The sequence below is a fragment of the Stegostoma tigrinum genome, chromosome 2, assembly GCF_030684315.1.
Source record: "Stegostoma tigrinum isolate sSteTig4 chromosome 2, sSteTig4.hap1, whole genome shotgun sequence".
NCBI lineage: Eukaryota > Metazoa > Chordata > Chondrichthyes > Orectolobiformes > Stegostomatidae > Stegostoma > Stegostoma tigrinum.
This window is the reverse complement of record NC_081355.1, coordinates 111,985,739-112,008,004: the sequence shown is the minus strand read 5'-3', so window position 1 is coordinate 112,008,004 and position 22,266 is coordinate 111,985,739. Positions and strand designations below refer to the sequence as shown.

Here is a 22,266-nt window from a genome sequence, read left to right as displayed (position 1 = left end):
ACACCGGCCCTCAGAACATCCCACCCAGACCCATTCCCCTAATCTATACCTCCCTGAACACTATGGGCAATTTAGCATGGCCAATCCACCTAGCCTGCACATCTTTGGACGCTGGGGTGTCCAAAGTTCAGTGTTGGGAGTTTCTGATTCAAAGCCACTGAACAAACAATTATCTTGATGCATAGTTCTCTGGTTACATGGGGCAAGATGTCCCATAAAATAACAGAATTCAGAAATCAGGATTTGCTGTTTTTTCATTTCTTCTCTGCTGCTGCCTTATTATTTGAAGTGCTGCAACTCAAGTGAGTTACATGAACATGTAGTCACCATTTTGAATGACTGGGAGGAGTTTGCTTAGTCATTAAAATCAATGCTGCCGCATTTCAGGGGAAACTTGAGTGTCGATAACAAATTCCCACCGGAATGTTGGCTTTCTGAGAATTCAGCAAACAAGATCTCATAAGGAATTTGTGGCCATCTAAAACCGGTTGATCTTGCAAGACACTTGGCTAAATTCTTGTGTAGTTGATTTTAAAAGAAAGTCCTCTAAATTTATGAAAACAGGGACAGATAGACCATTTGGCCCCTTGAATCTGCTTTACCATTTAATGATGTGTGGCCAATATGTTTGTGTTCGAATTCCACATTCCCATCTAACCCCCCGATCTACTTTTGATTCATCAGTTTTACAAGAACGCACTTCAAAAATATTTAACGAGCCAGCCTCCACAACCTTGACAAAGAGTTTCAAAGTTTCACAATCCTCCAAAAAAATTCTCATCTCCATTTTGGAACAGCAATCCTAATTTTCAAACAATGCTCTGAACTCATCCACAAGAGGAAGTATCCTTTTTACTTCCAACTTGTCAAGACCATTCAGGATCTGATACACTTCAAGTCACCTCTCCTAAGCTCTCATGAAAACAAGATCAACCTGTCCATTCTTTCCCAAGACAACTTGCTTATTTGAGGAATCAATCAAGCAAACCTCTGAACAACCTCCAATGTATTGAGATCCTTACTTAAATAGAGACCAAAGCTGAACCCAGTATTCAAGCTGTGGTCTCTCTAATGCGTTTATAATAAAAACATAACATTCTTATTTTTACATTCAATGCCTCTTGGGGGGAAAAAAAGGGACAGTTTTCCATTAACCTTCTTGATTATGTATTGTACTTGCACACTATTTGAGACTCATGCACCCATGCCACCCAAAGCCATGTGTAGCCCAGAATCCTGCAGTCATTTACCCTTTCAGTAATCTGTTTTTTTCATTCCTCCTGCCAAATGAGAAACTCAACATTTGCCCACACTATACTCCAACTGCCAGATTTGTGCCAACTCACTCAATCTATTTATAGCATCCTACAGTCTCATGTCTTCTTCACAAACCTTCCTACCTACTTTGGTGCCATCTTTCAATTTAACTAGCACTCCTCCGCTCACTTCATTCACGTCATTGATGTAAATTATAAAAAAGTTGAGGCCCCGCAGATTCCTGTGGCACATTCCGCCCAATCGGAAAGAATCATTTGTGTATATTTGGACATCTTGCAGTCAATCTTCTGTTCAGGCTAATAAGCTAGCCCCTATGCTTATGCTTTTACTTGCCATAATAGCCATTGATGTGACACCTTATCAAATGCCTTCTGGAAATCCAAGTACTGTTTGTCTGCAGACTCCCATTTCATCCACAGTGTATGTTTATCCTTCAAAGCATTCCAATAATTCACTGAATGATTTTTCTTTAATGAATCTCTGTTGACTTTGCTTAATTACCTTGAGTTTTTCTTAAGTGCACAGCTAGCATTTCTTTGATGATCAATTCAAATGTCTTCCTTATGACAAGCCCAAAAGATAGCTGGCTGATGGTTTAAAATACCAGTCATAGATCCAATCTTCTCACAAAGTGGTTGCAAACTTCAATCATTCTTGCATTTATTCAACAGTTCTTGCAATTATTTTGGAGGATGCAGCATTATTGATAGAATTTCTCCAGTTTTTGGATTATACACTGTTCAAGTTTCAGTTCAGTACAATAATGTAATGAGGAAAACTGATGTGTACTACAGAACATCGTTGACTTGCAATGGCCTTTGTCAAACATTTGTTGCTAATAGCTTGCCACCAAGCTTGACCTGACTGCTAACTGGGTGTTGGACCATTTAGTCAATGAGTGCCTTTTAAGAAAGACGACTCTCAAAATGAAAAGGCTGCAACATCCTCAAGAGTCTCTATTATCACACTTCTAGGTGGCAGAATACTTGATTCACCAGATTGACCAAGAATTGTGTCAGATCAACATTAAGGGAAAAAACCAAATTTCTTGCAGCAGAAGTCAACAGATCAAGTGTGGCTGCAAATCTTATACAAAGTGGGCAAAGACTCTGCAAGCATCCCCACGCTGTGGCTGATGTGTATCAATGAGCTGGTTCAGATTTTAACATAGACAATGGAGGTTAAATAGTTTTCTCTACCAAGTGGCACAAGTCATGAAATAAAAGGGACTTTGATAACAATTCAATGGATAAATGGTTAATGTGGATCGTAAACTTGTCTAGAATTTGACACAGACACTAACGACAGAAGGGTACTTTTGGAGCTGGGAAGTGGTTTGTAGTGGAGCTCCCCAGAGACCAGCATTGGGCAACATTCTCTTCAGGCTTCTGATTCCAGAAGCTGCTGCTGTGTGCACGGACCTTGGGAGAAACATGGGTAGAGGTACCTTAGCCTTTCTGGATTATAAATTATCTAAAACTTGGGGTGCAGAACACAGTTTCAAAATTCTGTGTTTTCTACAAAAATTGAGAGATTTGGAAACACAGATTTTCAAAATAGCACTGACATTGTGGAGTGGATGGATAGATAGACAGTAGGTAAGGTTCAACGTGGAGAATGGTGTAGTGACATGCATTTATGCAAAGAACATGGAGAGAAAATATGAAGAGATACTATTCTAAAGGGTGTGAAGGAGCAGAAAAGAGCTGAGCATTTTTGGAAGTGTATGGTAAGACAGGACCAAGGCAGCATGGTTTCGTCAAAGGGAGGTCATGCCCGAAAAATCTGTTAGAATCCTTCGAAGAGATAACAAGCAAGTCAGACAAAGGAAAGCCAGCAGACATGATCTAAGTTGATTTTTGGAAGGACTCTGACAAGGTGCCACACCAAAGGCTGCTAAGTAACAGCCCCTGGTATTAAAAGCAAGGAACGGGCATAGATAGGGGCTGAGCTTAATGGCAGATAGCAGTGGACATTAGAAGGGGTCTTTTCAGGATAGCAGTCAGTGACTGGTAGAGTTCTTTAGGGGTCCGTGTTTGGACCACAACTATTCAGATTATACATTAGCAACCTGGAACAAGGAACTGAGGGCATTATTACTCAGTTTATGGATGACACAAAGATAGGAGGAAGGACAGGAAGTGTTGGAGGAAGTGGGGAGGCTGCAGAAGAGTTTGCACAGGCTAGGAGAATGGGCAAAGAACTGGTAGATGGAACATACATGGGAAGGTGCTTGATTGTGCACCTCAGTAGGAAGAAGAGGCACAGACATTTTTCTAACAGGGGAAACGACGAGAAATCCGAAGCGCAAAGGACTTCAGAGTCCTAGTTTTAAACCCTCTTAAAGTTAACGTGTAGACTCAGTTGGCAGTTAGGAAGGCAAATGCAATTTCAACATTCATTTCAAGTGAGAATACAACAGCATAAATGCACTGGGCGGTAGACTCTGGTCGAACTGCATGTGGTGTACTGTAAGAGGTTTGGACCCCATCTATAAGGAAGGAAGCGCTGGCGTTGGAGGAGGTTCACAAGCATGATTCCAGGGATGAGGGGCATGTCATTCAAGCAGCAGTTGAGGACTCTTGATCTGTAGTCAATGGAGTGCAGGAGAGGCAGGTGGGGGAGAATCAGATTGAAACTTCGAATACTGAAAGGTCTGGATAGAGCGGACGTCGAGAAATGTTTCTACTGGTGGGAAAGACAAGGACTCGAAGGCACAGTCTCAGACTAAAGGAACCAATCTTAAGAATGGAGAAGAGGAGGAATTTCTTCAAGAATAATCCCTAGGCAGCCCCTTTAAATCACACTCAAACTGTCCACGCTTGCTCTCGAGCCTCTAACTCTCCTGGGCCTCCCCTGAACCTCTGGCTAAGACACTGTCCTGAACTCAGGAATTTTGAATTTGCTGACTGCTGGTCATTCCAGTGTTGGGTATCACTAGTGGTTGTACTGTCAAAGATTACCAAGCTCCTGGTCAATCAGATGTGCCAGAAACACTGGAGGGTGCTTACATATTCTATAAAGTTCTTTAAAGTTCTTTAAAGTGATCCACATATCTCTTGTACAACAAATTTTGAGATTGACTCAAGACATTTGACAATACAGTTTTACTTTGTTAAAAAATAAGATTTTGAAACCAGATAGTGAATACAAATTAGAAAATTAAAAAGGGTTTCAACAATATTACACCTGCGGCTTGCTTCGCATTTCTAATCCAGGTCCTAGTTTTTAAATCTTGAAACATTTTGTCTTTCGAGCATTAGTCATGTGAAAATTTATCAAATGTTTACAAAATCCTATCAAAGATTTCTAGAGATAATGGGAACTGCAGATGCTGGAGAATTCCAAGATAATAAAATGTGAGGCTGGATGAACACAGCAGGCCAAGCAGCATCTCAGGAGCACAAAAGCTGATGTTTCGGGCCTAAGCTCCTGAGATGCTGCTTGGCCTGCTGTGTTCATCCAGCCTCACATTTTATTATCAAAGATTTCTAGAGTTTGCTTTGAATGATACATTCCGCCTACCCCCACCCCTCCCCAACAGAGGTTAAAAACAAGTAGCCAATTAGATTATCTTCAACTTCGCTGCTGTTTAATAAACTGTAGAAGCATAATAGAAGTATTCTGAATTCAGATCTCCAAACACACAATGACAGATTTAATCAGTTGTGGTGATAATATAGTAACAAAGCCTTCAGCCACCTAATCCCCACTGGAATTCTAGCCTAAACCCCTCACCCTCATGATTTCCCCAAGCCTCTAGTATCCTAAAAAATCCAATCTCTGAACAAACATCTAGTGATCTAACTCCCGACCCTACCCCCAATTCACCCCTTTCTCCATTCTACACCTTCCCCGTTCACAGTTTTCTCCACTCCTATGATTTGAAGCAGATTTGGATGTTCTTTGCATTGAAGGCAATTCTAAACTGCAAGATATGGTTCTTTTACTTGCATTTACTTTGACGTATGCTGACATTGGTCCTAGATTGGTAAGGGAACTAAATCAGAAACAAACAACCACAGTACTTAAACATAAACTGTGTATGCTAACTCAATGGTGATATGACTGCTCAGAAATATATCCAAGCTGTTTCTGCCCATCACAATTAGAATTCACAGTTTAAACAAAAACAATTAAGTAAATAGTAGGCAAAACAAATACATAGAACAGATTAGAGTTGACTGCTGAGTTAAGTCCTTCTATGGAAAATAACTTCTGAATGAATATACATTTTACAAATACACAAAACTTACTCATTCCAGAACACTCTCTGTCACCATCCCATACATTCAGAACTGCATATCCAGTCAACAGTAAATTGATCAGGCTTTGGCTGAAAAAGACAAAAAAAGGTCAAGATTCCAAAAGAAAGTGAATAAATAAGAAGGGGAAGCAAACAATGCTAGTACTACTGTTTCATCATTGTCTACTCCTACCCAAACTTGCAAAAAAATGATAGGCATAGTTTGGAAGCTATACATTGTATATGTTTCTTTCGTTACTATAGTACATGCTAAATGTTTTCTCTTTTAAATATGAAAATTTTAACTTGGGCTTAATTATTACAGGATCAAAATGTACAAGCAGAATCAAACAATTTCTCAAATTTTTTTGGAGTACTCTGACCAGCCTAAATGAATTTATAAATGCATAACCTATATAGTTGAGGGAATTAAACCAATGGGCTTGGCAATTAAGCCCTTTCTAAATAATTTCTGATTACCCGGTATTGGATGGGTATTTGGATAGAAGCAGCATGCAAGGATATGGTACAAAAGGCAGAAGACTGACAATAGGCAACAGTGCTGGTACAAGCGCAATGGGCCAAATGAGTCCTGGTCTGCCGTAACAAATCTGATATTCTGTGATGAACCCAAGGTTAGAAAGCAAAAACATCCTCCCATTCCTCAAAAATGCAAAATGCCAAGATATGCATCGGCAATGACAAACCATAATAAAAATATGTAGCTCTAGATGGGGGTCCAAAGAGCACCCCAAAAGGTCATTCCAATCTTCATTACACAAATATTTAAGAATGTCTAAAAAAAGTAAAGTATTCACAGGCCTAGAAACAAATTTAGCTGGTCAACCCATCAGCCATCTTCCAAATATTAGCAAAATGACCATTCAATAGTGCCAACAGTCAATGTTTGTTTTCCAATAACTTGGTTATTGGTGCTTTCTTAAAAATCTGCTCATTGGATTTGGGAGTTGTTTTATAAGTCAGCATTTATCACAGATCCCTAATTTTCCTGGAGAACATGCTGGTGAACTGCCCTCAAATCTCTGCAGTCCTTGGGGGTGTAGGGATACCCCTGGTGCTGTAAGGCACAATAACTCTGGAATTTAGACCCAGCAGTGAGGGAGTAGTAATGCAGTTCTAAGCCAGGATGGTGTGGGGTTTGGAGGGGAACTTTAAGGTGATGGTACCCCCATTTATCTGCTGCTCTTGTAGATGGCAAAGGTTGCTGGTGCTCAATGTGCTATTGGAGGTGTCTTGGTGAGTCATTGTTGTGCATATTGTAAATGGTACACACTGCTGCTGCTACGAATCAGTGATGAAGGGAGTAGAAGGCTGGCAATGGAGTGCCAATTAAGCAGGCTGCTTTGTCCTGGATGATGTCAATCTTGAGTGTTGCTGGAGTTGCACTCATGCAGGCAAGTAGACCACACTCCACTATACTCCCGGCTTGTACCTTGAAAATGGCAGGCAGGCTTTTGGAAGATCGCTGCAGAATTCTTGTCTCTGACTGCATTTGAAGACACAGTATATATGAATCTAGTCTAATTCAGTTTCCTAGTTAATGGAAACCTCTAGGATGTCAATAGTGGAAGATTTAGCCATGGTGATGCCATTGAATGTCAAGGGGCAACAGATTGTTTTGTTGGAGATGTGTCATCGCCTGGCACTTAAATGGTGAGCAACATCTATGCCACACAAGCTTCAAGGAGCTTGACACCCTCTAAACAGGGCTATTTGCTAAATCAACAAACCCACCAGTGGGCTTCATATCTATCCCCTTTAGTACAGGCATGCCTGTACTTACAGAGCATATTATCTACACAGAACAGCTATATTATGAGAATACCATCAACAAGTTCTCTTCATAGTCATTCAATACCCTAACCTGGAGGTATACTGCTATACCTTCAATGGGTCAGAAACAATTGTTTGCAATTACCTTCCTAATCTAATAATGCCAACACCACAAACATAGCAGTGGTTTAAGGAGGTGTCCATTAATACCTTCGCACGACAGATTAAGGACAAAAAAAATGTAGCCCTGCCACTGTCACTCAATAAAAAGCGGCACTGCAGATCAACAGTCAAACAGCAGAAGTACAAGGAAGAACACATGGATTGATGTCAGGGCAGTGCATAGGCACAACACAAGTTGTGGGCTACAGAAGATGCTGCAATGACCGTCCCTTACAAATACCAGATTACTGCCTCAACTGTTTTCGCAGACACTTCCTAAATTGACCACCACTTAACGGGATGGGATGGAATATACAAAAAAAAAGTGCCTCCTCTCAATAACACTTGTCACTCATGGCTACTTCTACAGAATAGTCAAAGCTACCTTAGTCAAGAAAAACACTTCGGTAATTTTACAATACATTAAAAATTGGCATTTGTGCAAAACAGATGAGAAACTACCTTCCATGACCATATACAGGATCAATTAGAGGTTCAGCTGCATCTTCAATTTCATTTCTAATATTTGCAATGCCCTAGGAGAAAAAAATGATTGTAATTCAATTTAGAAAGCAATACATTTGTAAATTGAAAAACAAAGATTTAGTGCTAAAACTAAACCACTCATTCTCAAATTAATTTACAAGCAATCTTCCAACGGTGATCATAATAAACCAAGGCAACAAACACTGCCAGTCTAAATCAATTACTTAAAAATGTACAAGTTTGAAAATAAGTTAATAACTAGTTTACACTGAGTTCAAATACAAGATGACATTTTATCAAATAATCCTCCATTACATGCAAAATTTGCCATGGAATAATTTAAACTAGTTTACCTGGCCTTTGCGTAATATAACGTGGGGAACTGCAGCAAACTAACCTTTGTTAAAATTACAGAATAGAGAAAAAGTAGGACTCCAAATCGATTCTTCCAAGTTGAATACTGTTCCAAAATTGCCTCTCTCAGCTCAGTTAGAGTTGCATATGTACGTTTTCTGAAAAATGGTTTAAAGGCTATTCAAAAACTTAAAATTTAAGTTCTCCTTAAATTCATTATTTTCAGCAGTGAGGCTTAAATACTATGAACAAGCAGATGCACAGGTCACTGGCTTTCTTGAGTTTATATTTATTAATCTTGTTATAGGCTTTAAAAGAAATTTAATATCAAAGCACACGGTATTCACCAGAATAATTGTGAATGCTTGAAATCATTACAACTCAAAGTTGTTACAGCTGCATGAGAAAAACTTGAGTGTACGAGAAGGCTAAGCAACAGGAGACGGAAGGAAGCTAGTTTAGACGAAATTGAAGATCTGAAAACCAAGTGATGGAAACAAAATCAAGTACATCAACCTACAGCAGAAGACCTGCAATATAGTTTTGGAGTTAAATTCTTTGTTATTCATTCTAATTCTAGTCTCAAATTCTTAATTTCAAAATAGTAGATTGTAAAGGAACATTTATTTTTAAAATAACTTTGGAATTGTCAGAAATAAGTTGAAATAATGCCAAATTATGATAAATTGCTTAAAATTCATTCAGTGCTAGGTGTTTATCACATAAATTGGAAATGCTCGTAAACACAGAGAAGCCTTTAACATTTGCAAGGCTGTAAGTTACATGTTAAAAAAGCATTTTTTCTTTTAAGAATTCCGAAGGTGGCCCCTTGTAGATGAATACTGCCTGAACATTTTCCTGTTAAATGTTGAGTCCTGAGCAATGATCTAAATGAACATGTGTCATTTCTAAACAATATGCTCCCAGCAGATTTTTTAAAGTTTAATGAAAATGAGTAATGGAGAGAGACAATAAACACAAGGCCTTCCTTTCCTATACACTGAACTAGCATTAAAGATGGGATGAAAACTTTTGGCCTTCAGAATTTAGAAAGATAGCTGCTTAGCTACAGCAGAGATACAAGTGAATTTAAGACCAAGAAAGAAAGTTGGTAAAGTTACTGGGAAAACACTAACTGGAAACAAGTTGGATAAATAATTTTTCAGCCTTCCCTGGAGTATTCTTTACATCAATACAGTGGGACATCAAACCAACAGCTGTGCTGAAGACAGGTTATTTAAAAGGGTGAATTGTACTTCTGCTTGCATATTAATTTTGGTCCATTCATAGCTGCATTTAAGAAAAAACGCCCAGATATTCCAGACTTTACTTACAAGCCAAACTCCAGAAACATTTCAAGTTGCCAAGTGCTCCAAATTGCTACCATTTGACTTACCTGATTTATTATAAGGTCTTGTATATATTACTTCTTGTTTCAAGACACTTTATAAAAAGGCTGACAAAAAAAATCTGAAATCCAGACCTACTTTGGATAATTAATAAATCGCCTAAAGCAGTCAGGATGTAGATGAACTACCCAAAACAGAATGTGTAGAATTTTTAAAAGCATACAATAGATTGTATTTCTTGCATAGACAAGAGTCTCAGCTAGTTTCATTAAACTTGCGTTAATTTTAATATACCTTTTATAATGTACATTAAAAGCTCGTGAATACAAGCACATTTAGTTAAGATACACAGAAGCAATTCATTCCCATCGAAAACAATGTAGCTACACAAGTAATCATAAAACAAACGCAAAAGCACAATCAAGGTGGCATTTGCAAGTTGCCTCAATAAAAAAAACCGGAGCTAATGACCCTTTCCTCTCTCTTCCCAAATGTCAAGACTTAAATTACTTTTCTAGACTTTATGAAGACTCCACTCAACGTTGATTCAAAAGGTTTCACAGCATCTCAAAGAATACTTAAAATATTTCAATCTGGACATAGTTTTCATGATAAAATTGGGAAGATTTCCCCAGTTAACCCCTCACGTTAAGTTTTCCTCACCGATCACCCCGGCATTTAAAGTTAACTGTTTGCAACAATTCTTCCCAACCCTCTGTTTCCCTCAACAAGTCAGGCAGGTGAGAGCTCACTTTCAGAGTAAAAACACCTAATTTGAGAGTTAAAACAAGGCTTGAAAATTAACATGCCTTAACTCAAGTAAGGAGACTCCAGGAAAACAAATGCCTGGAAAACACTTCTTAAATTTAAAGTTTCCAGATGGGAAGAAGAAAAGTTGTGTGGTTTGGATTGGTTCTGGGAAAACTAATGTTGACTGGGTTGGTATTAGAGTAAATCTGTGATGGTATTTTAGGTAGTTCTAGGACTGCTTTGTTTTGTGGTTATAAGTATAAGTTGCCCACAAAGATTGTTAGTCAGCAGTGCTTCTAGTCTTTTGTCATGGAAAATGTGTTCAGTTGTGAAATCTTAAATAATCATTTCAACTATTGACTTGTTAAATAAATTCAAGTTTCCAGTTATCAGTTTCAAGGACAAAATTGTAAAATTCAAATTTTACTGCAAATTCTGAACTAGTTATACAAATGTGAAATAATTTCAATTTTCTTAGCTTAGTAAAATAAATTGAAGAATCAATATTAATCTGAAATAACTTTACAAAAAGTAAGTGAATATATTCCAAGATGACTACATTTTAAACGTTCCCCAACACCCATTTTTGCAAGACAAAGTAAATTAAGTTACACAGAAAGTTATTAACCAGATCAGAGGTTTGTCTGAGCAGGGACAAATCAATAAAAATTTTGTCCATATATACAAGCGAGTTCACAGACATAATTTTCATAAGCCATGCCCATTTACCAGATCACAATCTGGGTGGTAGAGTGGTGAGATAAAACAGTGTGAAGCTGGATGAACACAGCAGGCCAAGCAGCATCAGAGGAGCAGGAAAGCTGACGTTTTGGGTCGAGAAGGGTCAAGGCCCAAAACGTCAGCTTTCCTGCTCCTCTGATGCTGCTTGGCCTGCTGTGTTCATCCAGCCTCACACTGTTTCATCTCAGATTCTCCGGCATCCCAATTCCTACTATCTCGGGCTTAGTGGCTCCGGGATAGGAACACAGTCCGTACTGCATATGGCAATGCAGTTACTTCTGTTGGAAACGCAAGTATTTGGACATAAGTAGCAGGCAACACCAAGTCAAGGGTCACACAAGGTTATTAGTACATGATATTAAAACCATATTCCAGCACAGAGCCAACAGCTTCATAAGGAGGGGAGAACAGCGATTTAAGGAAAAAGAAAAATCAGGTGGTACATGAATAATTATTTTGTCATATGAAAAAGTTTCCTAGTAGCAGTGAATTACTTACTGAATCAGTGCATGAAATCTCTCAGAGCCAAGCTCCTCTGCAGCCAAGGCAGCTATACATAAAACCAGATACTTTTCAGCACCACAAACAGCAATAAAACAAAAGATTATATGTTGCAAAGCTCTATTACAAAGCATTTAGTATCAAAGGTTAACAGATTATAAACAGCTGATTAATGTATTTAATTTAACAAAAGTATTAATGAACACTTATGGCAATAGCTCGGCATTTAAGCCATCACACGATTATTTCAACCAAGCTCTAAATCTAACACTGTTGACAGCTACAAAAAAAATTGACAGGGTTACAAAAATACTTTCAACTTTTAAAAAACATGCACAAACCTACATTCATTCAAAGTAACTAATTATTAAGCAGAAAAGGTATCACCCACATTTAAACAGATAGGATACTTTAAATTTAGTATTGTGTATTAAAGTCATTTATCCGCATTAGGTGTCAAGTTTATCAGAGATCAGAATCATCACCTCTAACAGTATGACACTAATAATCTGGGAAGTGTAAAAACTTAATCAGTACATCAGAACTAAGTTTGACTTAAATGTCAACAACTTCATACTAAATTTAACAATTTTAACATCCTGAATTAGCCCAAGCCATTTTACAAAAGCCATTTTAAATAAAAAGCATGATGCTAAGTCACTCGTGGACATATTAGCTGATCAAAACTTTGGTCAAAGGGTTGAATTATTAGGGCAGTATTAAATGTGCCCATTCTGGCCAGTAGGTTCTGTAGCCTGTACGCATCAAAATTGATCTTGTTCCAAACTGAAATAGCTAATCACAAAATGCACAATCTTTTGAGAGGGAAGACATTTAGCCGAAGGGATCAAAGCTGAAAAGGTCAGCAATTTATACCAACATCCATCGGTGCATCACAGTAGAAACAAAACCAAAGCATGGTCTCTATCCTCCGCTTAACAGAGGGTATGCCCATCACCTCCCCAGGAAAAAACCTTTAATGATCAAAAAGCCAGAGTTATTTCTTACAAATATAAAATAGGAATGGGGTCACAAAAGTCTGCTCAGTCTTCACAGGGATGAGTTTTGATTTTCAGACATGAATTTGGATGGGAGGAACAGTAGAGAAACCCATTTATGCATGAATGACAGGCTTGAAGCTAAGGTGTAGCACTTGTTCACACAAAATTCACACATTAGTGCCTTCAGAACAGATGACATGAAAGCAGAGCTGGCAAAAAAAGTGAACTGGCAAATTAGATTTAGGGGTAGGAATATACAGAATAGATACACACAACGAGTAAGAAAATTTCCATGGGGAAAACCCACCAGCTGTGGTCATGTGTAAAAGTTAAAGACAGTACCAAAGTAAGAGTATAATTATGAAGAGGTATGTGGCAGGTCAGATGAGGAGATGGAATACAAGAAACAGCAAAAAAGATAGTGAAAAGTTAAGTGCCAGAAAAAGCCAGCAAGAAATATGAAAAGTTAAAAGTTTCCATGATAACATGGTGTGAAGCTGGATGGCTGTTTTAAAACAAATGTCAAAGTGAGCAATGCTTCTGTGCAAAATGACACTGAACAGTTAACAACAGAAAACAATAAAGATGGCAGATGAATTAAACAGGTTTGTTGGATCACAAAGCAACACATTCTGGATCATTTGCCAAAACAGTTTATGATTCCAGGATCATTCTGAAATGCAAGAAAGATACACCAAGGTGTTTTTCTGTACTGCTTCCACCTACTTAAAACACCTCATTCTTCTGCTCTCACTTGACTTGGGCAAGCAGCTCGTTAAGTTTATCACCAAGCCTTAAACAATTCGATCAGCTGCCTCTACTGGGTCCCTTCCTTCCACTAACCTATCACACTAAACATTCTCAAATTTCACCCAACCCTAACCTTATACTTGCACCTTTCTCCAGTATCTTTCTCTCAATTTCCCTCATAACTTCTTAGCTCAGCCTGTGCAGATGACTCATCTCCTGTTTGTATAACTTATTCCCATTAAATTACTGAACAACTATAATGCCCTCACAGCTCCAATATTAACTGATATTGCTAACAGTGCCATTTCATTGGGTACTGTTCCTGTCCTCTTCAAATTTGCTGTTGCACTTCTATTTAACAAGAGTGGACAGGGTCCTCAATTCCCTAAATTTGAATACTCACCGGTGAACCCCCTTTCCTATTTAAAGGATTTGAAAAAGCTGCTTCCCAAATCAATGCTCACCTTTCTCAGAATTCAATGGTCGAATCCCTCCAATTAAGTTTCTTCCCCTATCATGACATAAGAATTCAAAATTCACAAATAGAACAAAGAACGAGAGAAGTACAGCAAAGTACAGGCCCTTCGGCCCACGGTGTTGTGCCACGGAATAATCCTAATCCAAAAATAAAATAACCTAACCTACATTCCCCTCAATTCACTGCTGTCCATGTGCACGTCCAGCAGTCGCTTAAACGTCACTAATGACTCCGCTTCAACATTTACCACTGGCAAAGTATTCCATGCGCTCACAACTCTCTGGGTGAAGAACCTCCCTCTGATCTCTCCTCTATACCTTCCTCCTAACACCTTAAAACTATGGCCCCTCGTGGCAGTCAATCCTGCCCTGGGGGAAAGTCTCTGGCTATCAACTCTATGCATGCCTCTCATTACCTTGATCAGATCAGGTCACCTCTCTTCCTCCTCTCCAGAGAGAAAAGTCCGAGCTCAGTCAACCTCTCCTCGTAAGAGGAGCCCTCCAGTCCAGGTAGCATCCTGGTAAACCTCCTTTGCACCCTCTCCAAAGCCTCCACATCTTTCCTATAATAGGGTGACCAGAACAGGACACAATACTCCAAGTGCGGTCTCACCAGGGTTTTGTAGAGCTGCAGCATAACTTCGCAGCTCTTAAACTCGATTCCCCTGATATTGAAAGCCAAAACACCTTATGCTTTCTTAACAACATTATCCACTTGGGTGGCAACTTTGAAGGAGCTATGCACTCGAACACCAAGATCCCGCTGTTCCTCCACATGGCCGAGAATCCTGCCTTTAATCCTATCTTCAGCATTTAAGTTCGACCTTCCAAAATGGATCACTTCGCACTTATCTAGGTTGAACTCCATCTGCCATTTCTCAGCCCAGCATACAGTTAATGTCTCGCTGAAGCCTGCAATAGCTCTCGATACTATCAACGGCACCTCCAACCTTTGTGTCATCAGCAAACATACTAACCCACCCCTGAACCTCCTCATCCAAGTCATTTATAAAAACTACAAAGAGCAGAGGCCCAAGAACAGAGCCCTGTGGGACACCACTCAGCACTGACCTCCAGGCAGAAAACGTACCATCTACAACCACTCTCTGCCTCCTGTCAGCCAACCAATTCTGAATCCAGACAGCCAAATCACCCTGGATCCCATACCTCCTGACTTTATGAATGACCCTGCTGTGGGGAACCTTATCAAATGCCTTGCTGAAGTCCATGTACACCACATCCACTGCTCGACCCTCGTCAACCTGGCTCGTGACCTCCTGAAAGAACTCAAGATGATTTTTAAGGCACGACCTGCCCCTCACAAAGCCATGCTGACTCCCTTTAATCACACTATGCTTTTCCAAATAGTCATAAATCCTATCCCTCAGAATTCTTTCCAAATCCGTGCTGACCACAGACGTAAGATCATAGAACATTACAGTCCCTTTGGCCCTCGATGTTGTGTCGACCTGTCATACCGATCTCAAGCCCATCTAACCTACACTATTCCACGTATGTCCATATGCTTGTCCAACGATGACTTAAATGTACCTAAAGTTGGCGAATCTACTACCGTTGCAGGCAAAGCATTCCATTCCCTTATTACTCTGAGTAAAGAAACTACCTCTGACATCTGTCCTATATCTTCCACCCCTCAATTTAAAGCTATGCCCCCTCGTGATCGCTGTCACCATCCTAGGAAAAAGGCTCTCCCTATCCACCCTATCTAACCCTCTGATTATTTTATATGTTTCAATTAAGTCACCTCTCAACCTTCTTCTCTCTAATGAAAACAGCCTCAAGTCCCTCAGCCTTTCCTCGTAAGACCTTCCCTCCAGACCAGGCAACATCCTAGTAAGTCTCCTCTGCACCCTTTGCAAAGCTTCCACATCCTTCTTACAATGTGGTGACCAGAACTACTCCAAGTACGGCCACACCAGAGTTTTGTACAGCTTCACCATAAGCTCTTGGTTCCGGAACTCGATCCCTCTATTAATAGAAGCTAAAACACTGTATGCCTTAACAGCCCTGTCAACCTGGGTGGCAACTTTCAATGATCTGTGTACATGGACACAGATCTCTCTGCTCATCTACACTACCAAGAATCTTACCATTAGCCCAGTACTTTGCCTTACGGTTACTCCTACCAAAGTGCATCACCTCACACTTGTCCGCATTAAACTCCATTTGCCACTCTCAGCCCAGCTCTGTAGCTTTTCTATGTCTCTCTGTAACTTACAGCATCCTTCATCACTACCCACAACTCCACCAACCTTACTGTTGTCTGCAAATTTACTAACCCAGTTGCAGCTGGCTGTTCAAGTACCTAGTACTCTTGTCCTTCTAGATAATAATGGTTATGGTTATGGTTTTGAAAGGTGCTGCCCAGGGACCTTCAGTGAATTGCTGCACTGCATCCTGTATATAATACACACTGCTGCTACTGAGCATTAGAAGAAAGACTGAATGCTTGTGGTGTGGTGTGGTGCTTATCAAGCTTCCAGTGCTGGAGCAGCACTCCAGCCAAGTGGGGAGTATTCTGTCAGATTCCTCACTTATGTCTTGAAGATTTGGCAAATTTTGGGAAGTCAGGAGATGAGTTACACACTACAATCTCAGTAGCAGACAGTAACTAAACTGCGGTGAAAATTAACGGCTAATCTAGTTCAGTTTATGGTTGATGATAGCGCCCAGGACATTGATAGTGAGAGATTCATTGATGGTGATACCATCGACCGTCAGGGTTAGATTCCATCATTGTAGATGGTCATTTGCATCACACAAATGCCAGGCAATGTTACTTGCCACTCGCCAGCCCAATCCTGGATATTGTCCAGGTCTTGCTGCATTGGGGATGGACTGCTTCAGCAGAGGAGTCTTAAATAGTACTGAACATAATTCAATAATGGCTGCATGTTCCCATTTCTGACCCTGTGATGGAAGGAAGGTTGTTGATGAAGCAGTTGAAGGTCTCTAGGACCAAGGATACTACACTGACCAACTCCTGCAGAGATATCCCATAGCTTGGATAAGTGACTTGCAAACACTACAACTACCTTCCTTCTTGCAGGATATGAATCCAACCAGACCCCTAACTCTCTAAGTCCAGTTTGCTAGGGCCCTTCAAGCCACACTTGGTCAAATGCAGCCTTGATGTCACACACACTTCAACTGTAGAATTCAACCTCTTTGCTCATGTTTGACCTAAGGTTGGAATGAGCTCAGAAGATGAACTTCCGCCTTTCTCACTGTCATCTCCACTATTAGCATGCCAGAAGACATTATAGAAGAGTAGAAGGCCAACTACCATTCTTGATGTGCAAGACAAGACATGAAATGGAGAATAAAACCACCTGAATTTCATAAGACCATAAGACATGGGAAAAGAAATTAGGCCAGTCAGCCAGACTCTGCTCCACCATTCAATCATGGCTGGTATGTTTCTCAACCCCACTCTCCCGCTTTCTCCACATAGCCCTTGATCCCCTTGACACTCATGAACCCATCTATCTGCATTTTAATATATACTCAATGTCCTGGTCTCCACAGCCTTCTGTGGCAGCAAACTCTATATCTTCACTACCCTCTGGGTGAAGAAAAATTTCTCCTCATCTCCAATCTAACAAGTCTTCCCTTTACTCTAAGGCTATGCCCTTGGGTCCTAGTGTCGCCTACCAATGGAAACATCTTCCTAACATCCACTCTGTCCAGGCCATTCAGTATTCTGTAAATTTCAATTAGACCCCCCCCCCAACCTTCTAAACACCAGAACATAGGCCAAGAGTCTTCATACGTTAAATTTTTTATTCCTGAAACCATTCTTGTGAACCTCCTCTGAACCCACTCCAGGGCCAGTTCATCCTTCCCGAGATATGGGGCCCAAAACTGAGCACACAACTCCAAATGAGGGCCCCAGAGCCTTGTATGTACATTCCTCCTTTTATATTCAAGTCCCCTCAAGATAAATGCCAAACTGACACAACCTCCAAGTCTCCTTGGGAGAATTGTGGACTAGAACTCCCAAGTCTCTTTGTACTTCAGACTTTGGAATTTTCTCCCCATTTAGAAAAATAGTCCGCGCTTCTCTTCTTTTTATCAAAGGGCATGACGTCACACTTTCCCACATTGTACTTCTGCCACTGCTTTGCCCAATCTCCTAACCTGTCCAAATCCTTTTGTAGCCTCCCTGCATGCTCAATATTACTTGTCCCTCTACCTATCTTTGTATCATAGCAAACTTAGCCAGAATACCCTGAGTTTCTTCCTCTAAATCATTAACGTATAAAGTGAAGAGTTGTGGTCCCAAACCTGGCCCTTGCAGAACACTACTTGTCACTGGCTGCTGTCCTGAGAAAGAGCCTTTTAGCTCCACTCTCTGCTTTCTGCCATGCAGCCAAGCTTACATCCATTCAATACCGTGGCTCTCCTTAGTCTAACCTGCTCATTACCTCCTCAAAAGCATTTGAACTGATGTGTCAGGCGTGACCTCCCCTTGTCAAAGCCATACTGACTTTAACCTACTTTATCGTGCACTTACAAGTATTCAGAAATCTCATCCTTCACAATGGACTCCAAAATCTTACTTACAACTAAGGCTAGCCTAATCAGCCTATAATTTTCCATCTTTTGCCTTACTTCCTTTTTAAACAGGGGTGTCACATTAGCGATTTTCCAGTCCTCTCCCAACTCTAGTGGTGATTTTTCAGGAAACACTAACGCCTCCACCATGTCTTCAGCTGTCTCCTTCAGAACTCTGGGGTGTAGTCCATCTGGTCTAGGCTATCGATCCACCTTCAGGCCAGTTTTACTAGCGCCTTCTCCTTAGTGATGGTCACCATGCTCAACTCAGTATCCGACTCTCAAATTTTTGGGATATTATTTGTCTTCCACTGTGAAGTCTGACGCAAAGTAATTATTCAATTCCTCAGCCACGTCCTATGGTCTTATTTATCATGTGGCAAATATAAATCAACTACAAAACAAAATTAACTCTATTGTCTCTGTATTCCATGCAGCAAGAAATCTTCATCTGCTGCCTTCGTTTTTAAGCCTTTTGCCAAAAGTCTTTTTCAAATAATTGCTAAATGCAAATAGTAGCACACAAGTTCATGCTATTCTAAGACCCAATAATAACGTAGTTATACGTAGCATCGATGCAGGATTGACCACTTGGTCAAAAATTGTAAATGGGGAAAGGGATTATCAAAGGTTTTTGATAGGATTTTGAATGAGTCAAAAACTAAGAATATCTTCCACAGGTTTCAGATTTTCCAGAAGACACTGCACATCTCCCAAACTGACAGATATAGCTTTTATGTTACACAAATGTGAAACAGAGCAAAAACATTGTTTAAACAAAAACTAGATTGAAAACTTCTCTTTAAAACACCCATTTTTAAACATTAAACGCTTCAGTTTTGCTAATCTCAAATACAGAAAAGTCCTATTGTTTTTAAAATTTGAAAAATCATGCAGACTGAATAGGTCAGGCAAGCAAAACTGCTTTGTTTTAAAAAGGAATAGAATATTCACCATCAAATATTATTATTTATCCAAAAAGGTGGTTTCTTACAGAACTGTTCCTCTTCAATCCCCTGACTGGACTCTGGCTGATTTTCAGAAATACTGCCATGTTCCTCTGTTGACTTTTCTTTTGCCAACATTACCAAACAGAAGGGAGTCGTGTTGCTTAATCTAACAGTTTCTAGAATTTCACTCAGAGTGAGGCAGAAAAGATGCTTGTGCTCTTCATCTAAAAATCAACAGAAATGCAAGTGTTATCTGTGACAGGCATACCCAAACATTCAAAAGAACAACAATACATGGTCATCTTGAAGATTTCAGTGAATAAGCATGACAGAAAATCTCAAATGACAGCATTGACAGAATTTGCAGCCTTGCCTCTAAAAAAGTTGTGGGTTCAAGTTCAAATCCAGGGTGAAGAGGTCTGGTATGAACACAATGGTGTTTCCCCCAGGATGATATAAGACTGGTTAATTTGTTTTATCAATTTCTATTGCTGTCGTTGGAGGGATGAATATTGATCAGAACAGTAGGAGAAACATTGTCAACTAATTTTTGAATTGTGTCATAGAATCTTATCGTTCACCATCAGGGGCAGAATGAGGTTTTCATTTGCTGTCAAATACAACAATAAAACCAAAGTAGTACAGTTCAGACTTCCATCCTCCTGCTGCATTGAAAATGCTTGCCAGCCTAGATTACATCGTAAACTTCCTGGAGTGGGGCCTGATCATGGATTTACAGGGAAGTCTGCCATGGAATCACGGAGGTAGTGTACAAAGCACACAAAAATAAGAAGCCTTGTTGACAAAACAGACAGAATTACAGACCTTCTATATCAACACCAGGTTAAAGGTTAGAGTTGATTTATTTTTGATATCATTTTTCCTTATCAAATAAAAATGTTCAAATTTTAATTATCTTACTGAAAGCACTTATTTTGAATAATTTTGCATCAATAGATTCCCTAGCAGTTTGCTCACTTTAGGGCCACACAGTCTTGCACAGTGGCGACAACTAACATACGAAGGAACCTTCCTGGCATTTTGGAGACATGATACTCATTTTCATTTACAGCAGCTGCTCTAAATAATTGTGATTCTAGAACTAGTCCCACAAATGATTAAAAACAAAAAGGAACAAACTGCTTCCAAGCTTCTCGACAATGTCAAAGCAGCTCATAAAGGTACACAAGGCAACTAGCAGAGGAACAGGGTGCATACTTGCTAGAATCCAACTTTTGGATTGCCAGAAAAATACCAGTAAATTCAAATAAACATTGCAGCATCGAGACAATTTGGTCTTTAAAAATAAGACAGATTGGACTGATTGCGTTTTATAAACAGTCTTGAAATGTAGGCATAACTAGAAAGCTGTCGTCTTGTGCACATTCATAGCTGCTTAACATTACGGCATCTGGCTGTGTTTTATACAACTTGGCAGCTTGTTTGCCACAATAGGGAGAGAGGGGCTCCCTAACCTGTCCTTCTTCTCACCTATCCCCTCCTCCCACCTCAAGCCGCACCCGCATTTCCTACCTACTAAGCGCATCCCGCCCCCTTGACCTGTCTGTCCTCCCTGTACTGACCTATCTCCTCCCTATCTTCCCACCTACACTCACCTTTACTGGTTCCATCCCCGCCTCTTTAACTGTCTGTCTCCTCTCCACCTACCTTCTCTATCCATCTTCGATCCGCCTACCCCTCTCCCTATTTATTTCAGAACCCTCTTCCCCACCCCCATTTTTGATGAAGGGTCTAGGCCTGAAACGTCAGCTTCCTCCTGCTCCTAAGTTGCTGCTTGGCCTGCTGTGTTCATCCAGCTCTACACCTTGTTACCTGGGTTTTAAAATAATTATGTTAGAAATGGTACTGGAATAGTTACACTGTGTTTCAGCTGTCACTCAGGTCATTGTACAGTTATTTCTGCACCACAAAGTTCTGCTTTGAAGTTCTACATTAAGGTTACAGCACAAATATCAAGGGTGACATACTGTTAGAGCATTACACTGTCAAAAAGGTGTCATCTTTCAAATGAGATGTTTCAGAGGTAAAACAAAGAACTGTGGACGCTGGAGATATAACTTGCTGTTAGTATCTTTGGGAGCAGTGATTCTTCATCAGAACTGTTAACAGCCAGGAACAAGTGGCATTTGTGCTGAAGCTGAATTAGGGGGTGGGGTTGGGCAGGAAAGACAGCAGGAACAAGGTGAGCCAACAGGTGAAGATGGAGCCCGGGGAGACAGAGAGAGTGAGCAAGACAGACAGAACCAAAAGGGGTACATAAACAAGGAGATTATGGATAGCAGGCCAAGATAGAAGTGAAGCTGAATAATTGATAAGAAGAACTGAGAGTAGCACAGCTACTCTGCACTGAGTTATACTGAAAGTGGCCCATACAATGTGATAATAAGCCCACCAGTAGGTATGAAGGTCACAGTCATATAGCACAGAAACAGACCCTTTGATCCTACCCGTCTGTACTGACCAGGTATTGCAAACTGAACTAATCCTATTTGCCCGCATTTGGCCAATATCCCTCTGAACCCTACTATTTATGCGCCTATCCAGGTGACTTTAAAAGTTATAACTGTACCTATCTCTACCTTCTATCTAACAGAAGAAGTGGGAACAGTGCTGAAAGCAACCTGCTTAAATACAGAATCAGGTGTAGGGTGTGTAAGGATGGATTCAGGCTCTAAAGTTATTCAACTCTATGTTGAGCCCTATAGGCTACGAAGTCCAAGTGGAAAATGAAATGCTGATCTTCAATCTCGTGCTCGGGTGTGCTGGAACACTGCAGCAGGCCTGAGACTGAAATACTGACGGTGGAATAAGGTGGTGTGTTGAAGTGG

General features: G+C 40.2%; 1 protein-coding gene across 9 annotated transcripts in view; it reads right to left on the bottom strand.

Annotated features, from left to right (window-relative positions):
- mindy3 (MINDY lysine 48 deubiquitinase 3) overlaps nt 1-22,266 on the bottom strand; it is a 134,197-nt gene that overhangs the window by 96,039 nt on the left and 15,892 nt on the right. For 8 of the 9 annotated variants that reach the window (XR_007250520.2, XR_007250521.1, XM_048561947.2 and 5 more), the window contains 5 exons: nt 19,462-19,641; nt 11,659-11,710; nt 8,364-8,478; nt 7,943-8,016; nt 5,535-5,614 (listed from right to left, as the gene is read on the bottom strand). Coding sequence is in view for 7 of the 9 variants with exons in the window: in XM_048561947.2 (XP_048417904.1) it covers nt 5,535-5,614; nt 7,943-8,016; nt 8,364-8,478; nt 11,659-11,710; nt 19,462-19,641 (501 nt within the window). In the remaining 2 variants the exon portion in view is untranslated. Of the gene's footprint in view, nt 1-5,534; nt 5,615-7,942; nt 8,017-8,363; nt 8,479-11,658; nt 11,730-19,421; nt 19,440-19,461; nt 19,642-22,266 lie in introns of those variants that run through there. The other variant, XM_048561991.2, reaches the window with a different exon arrangement.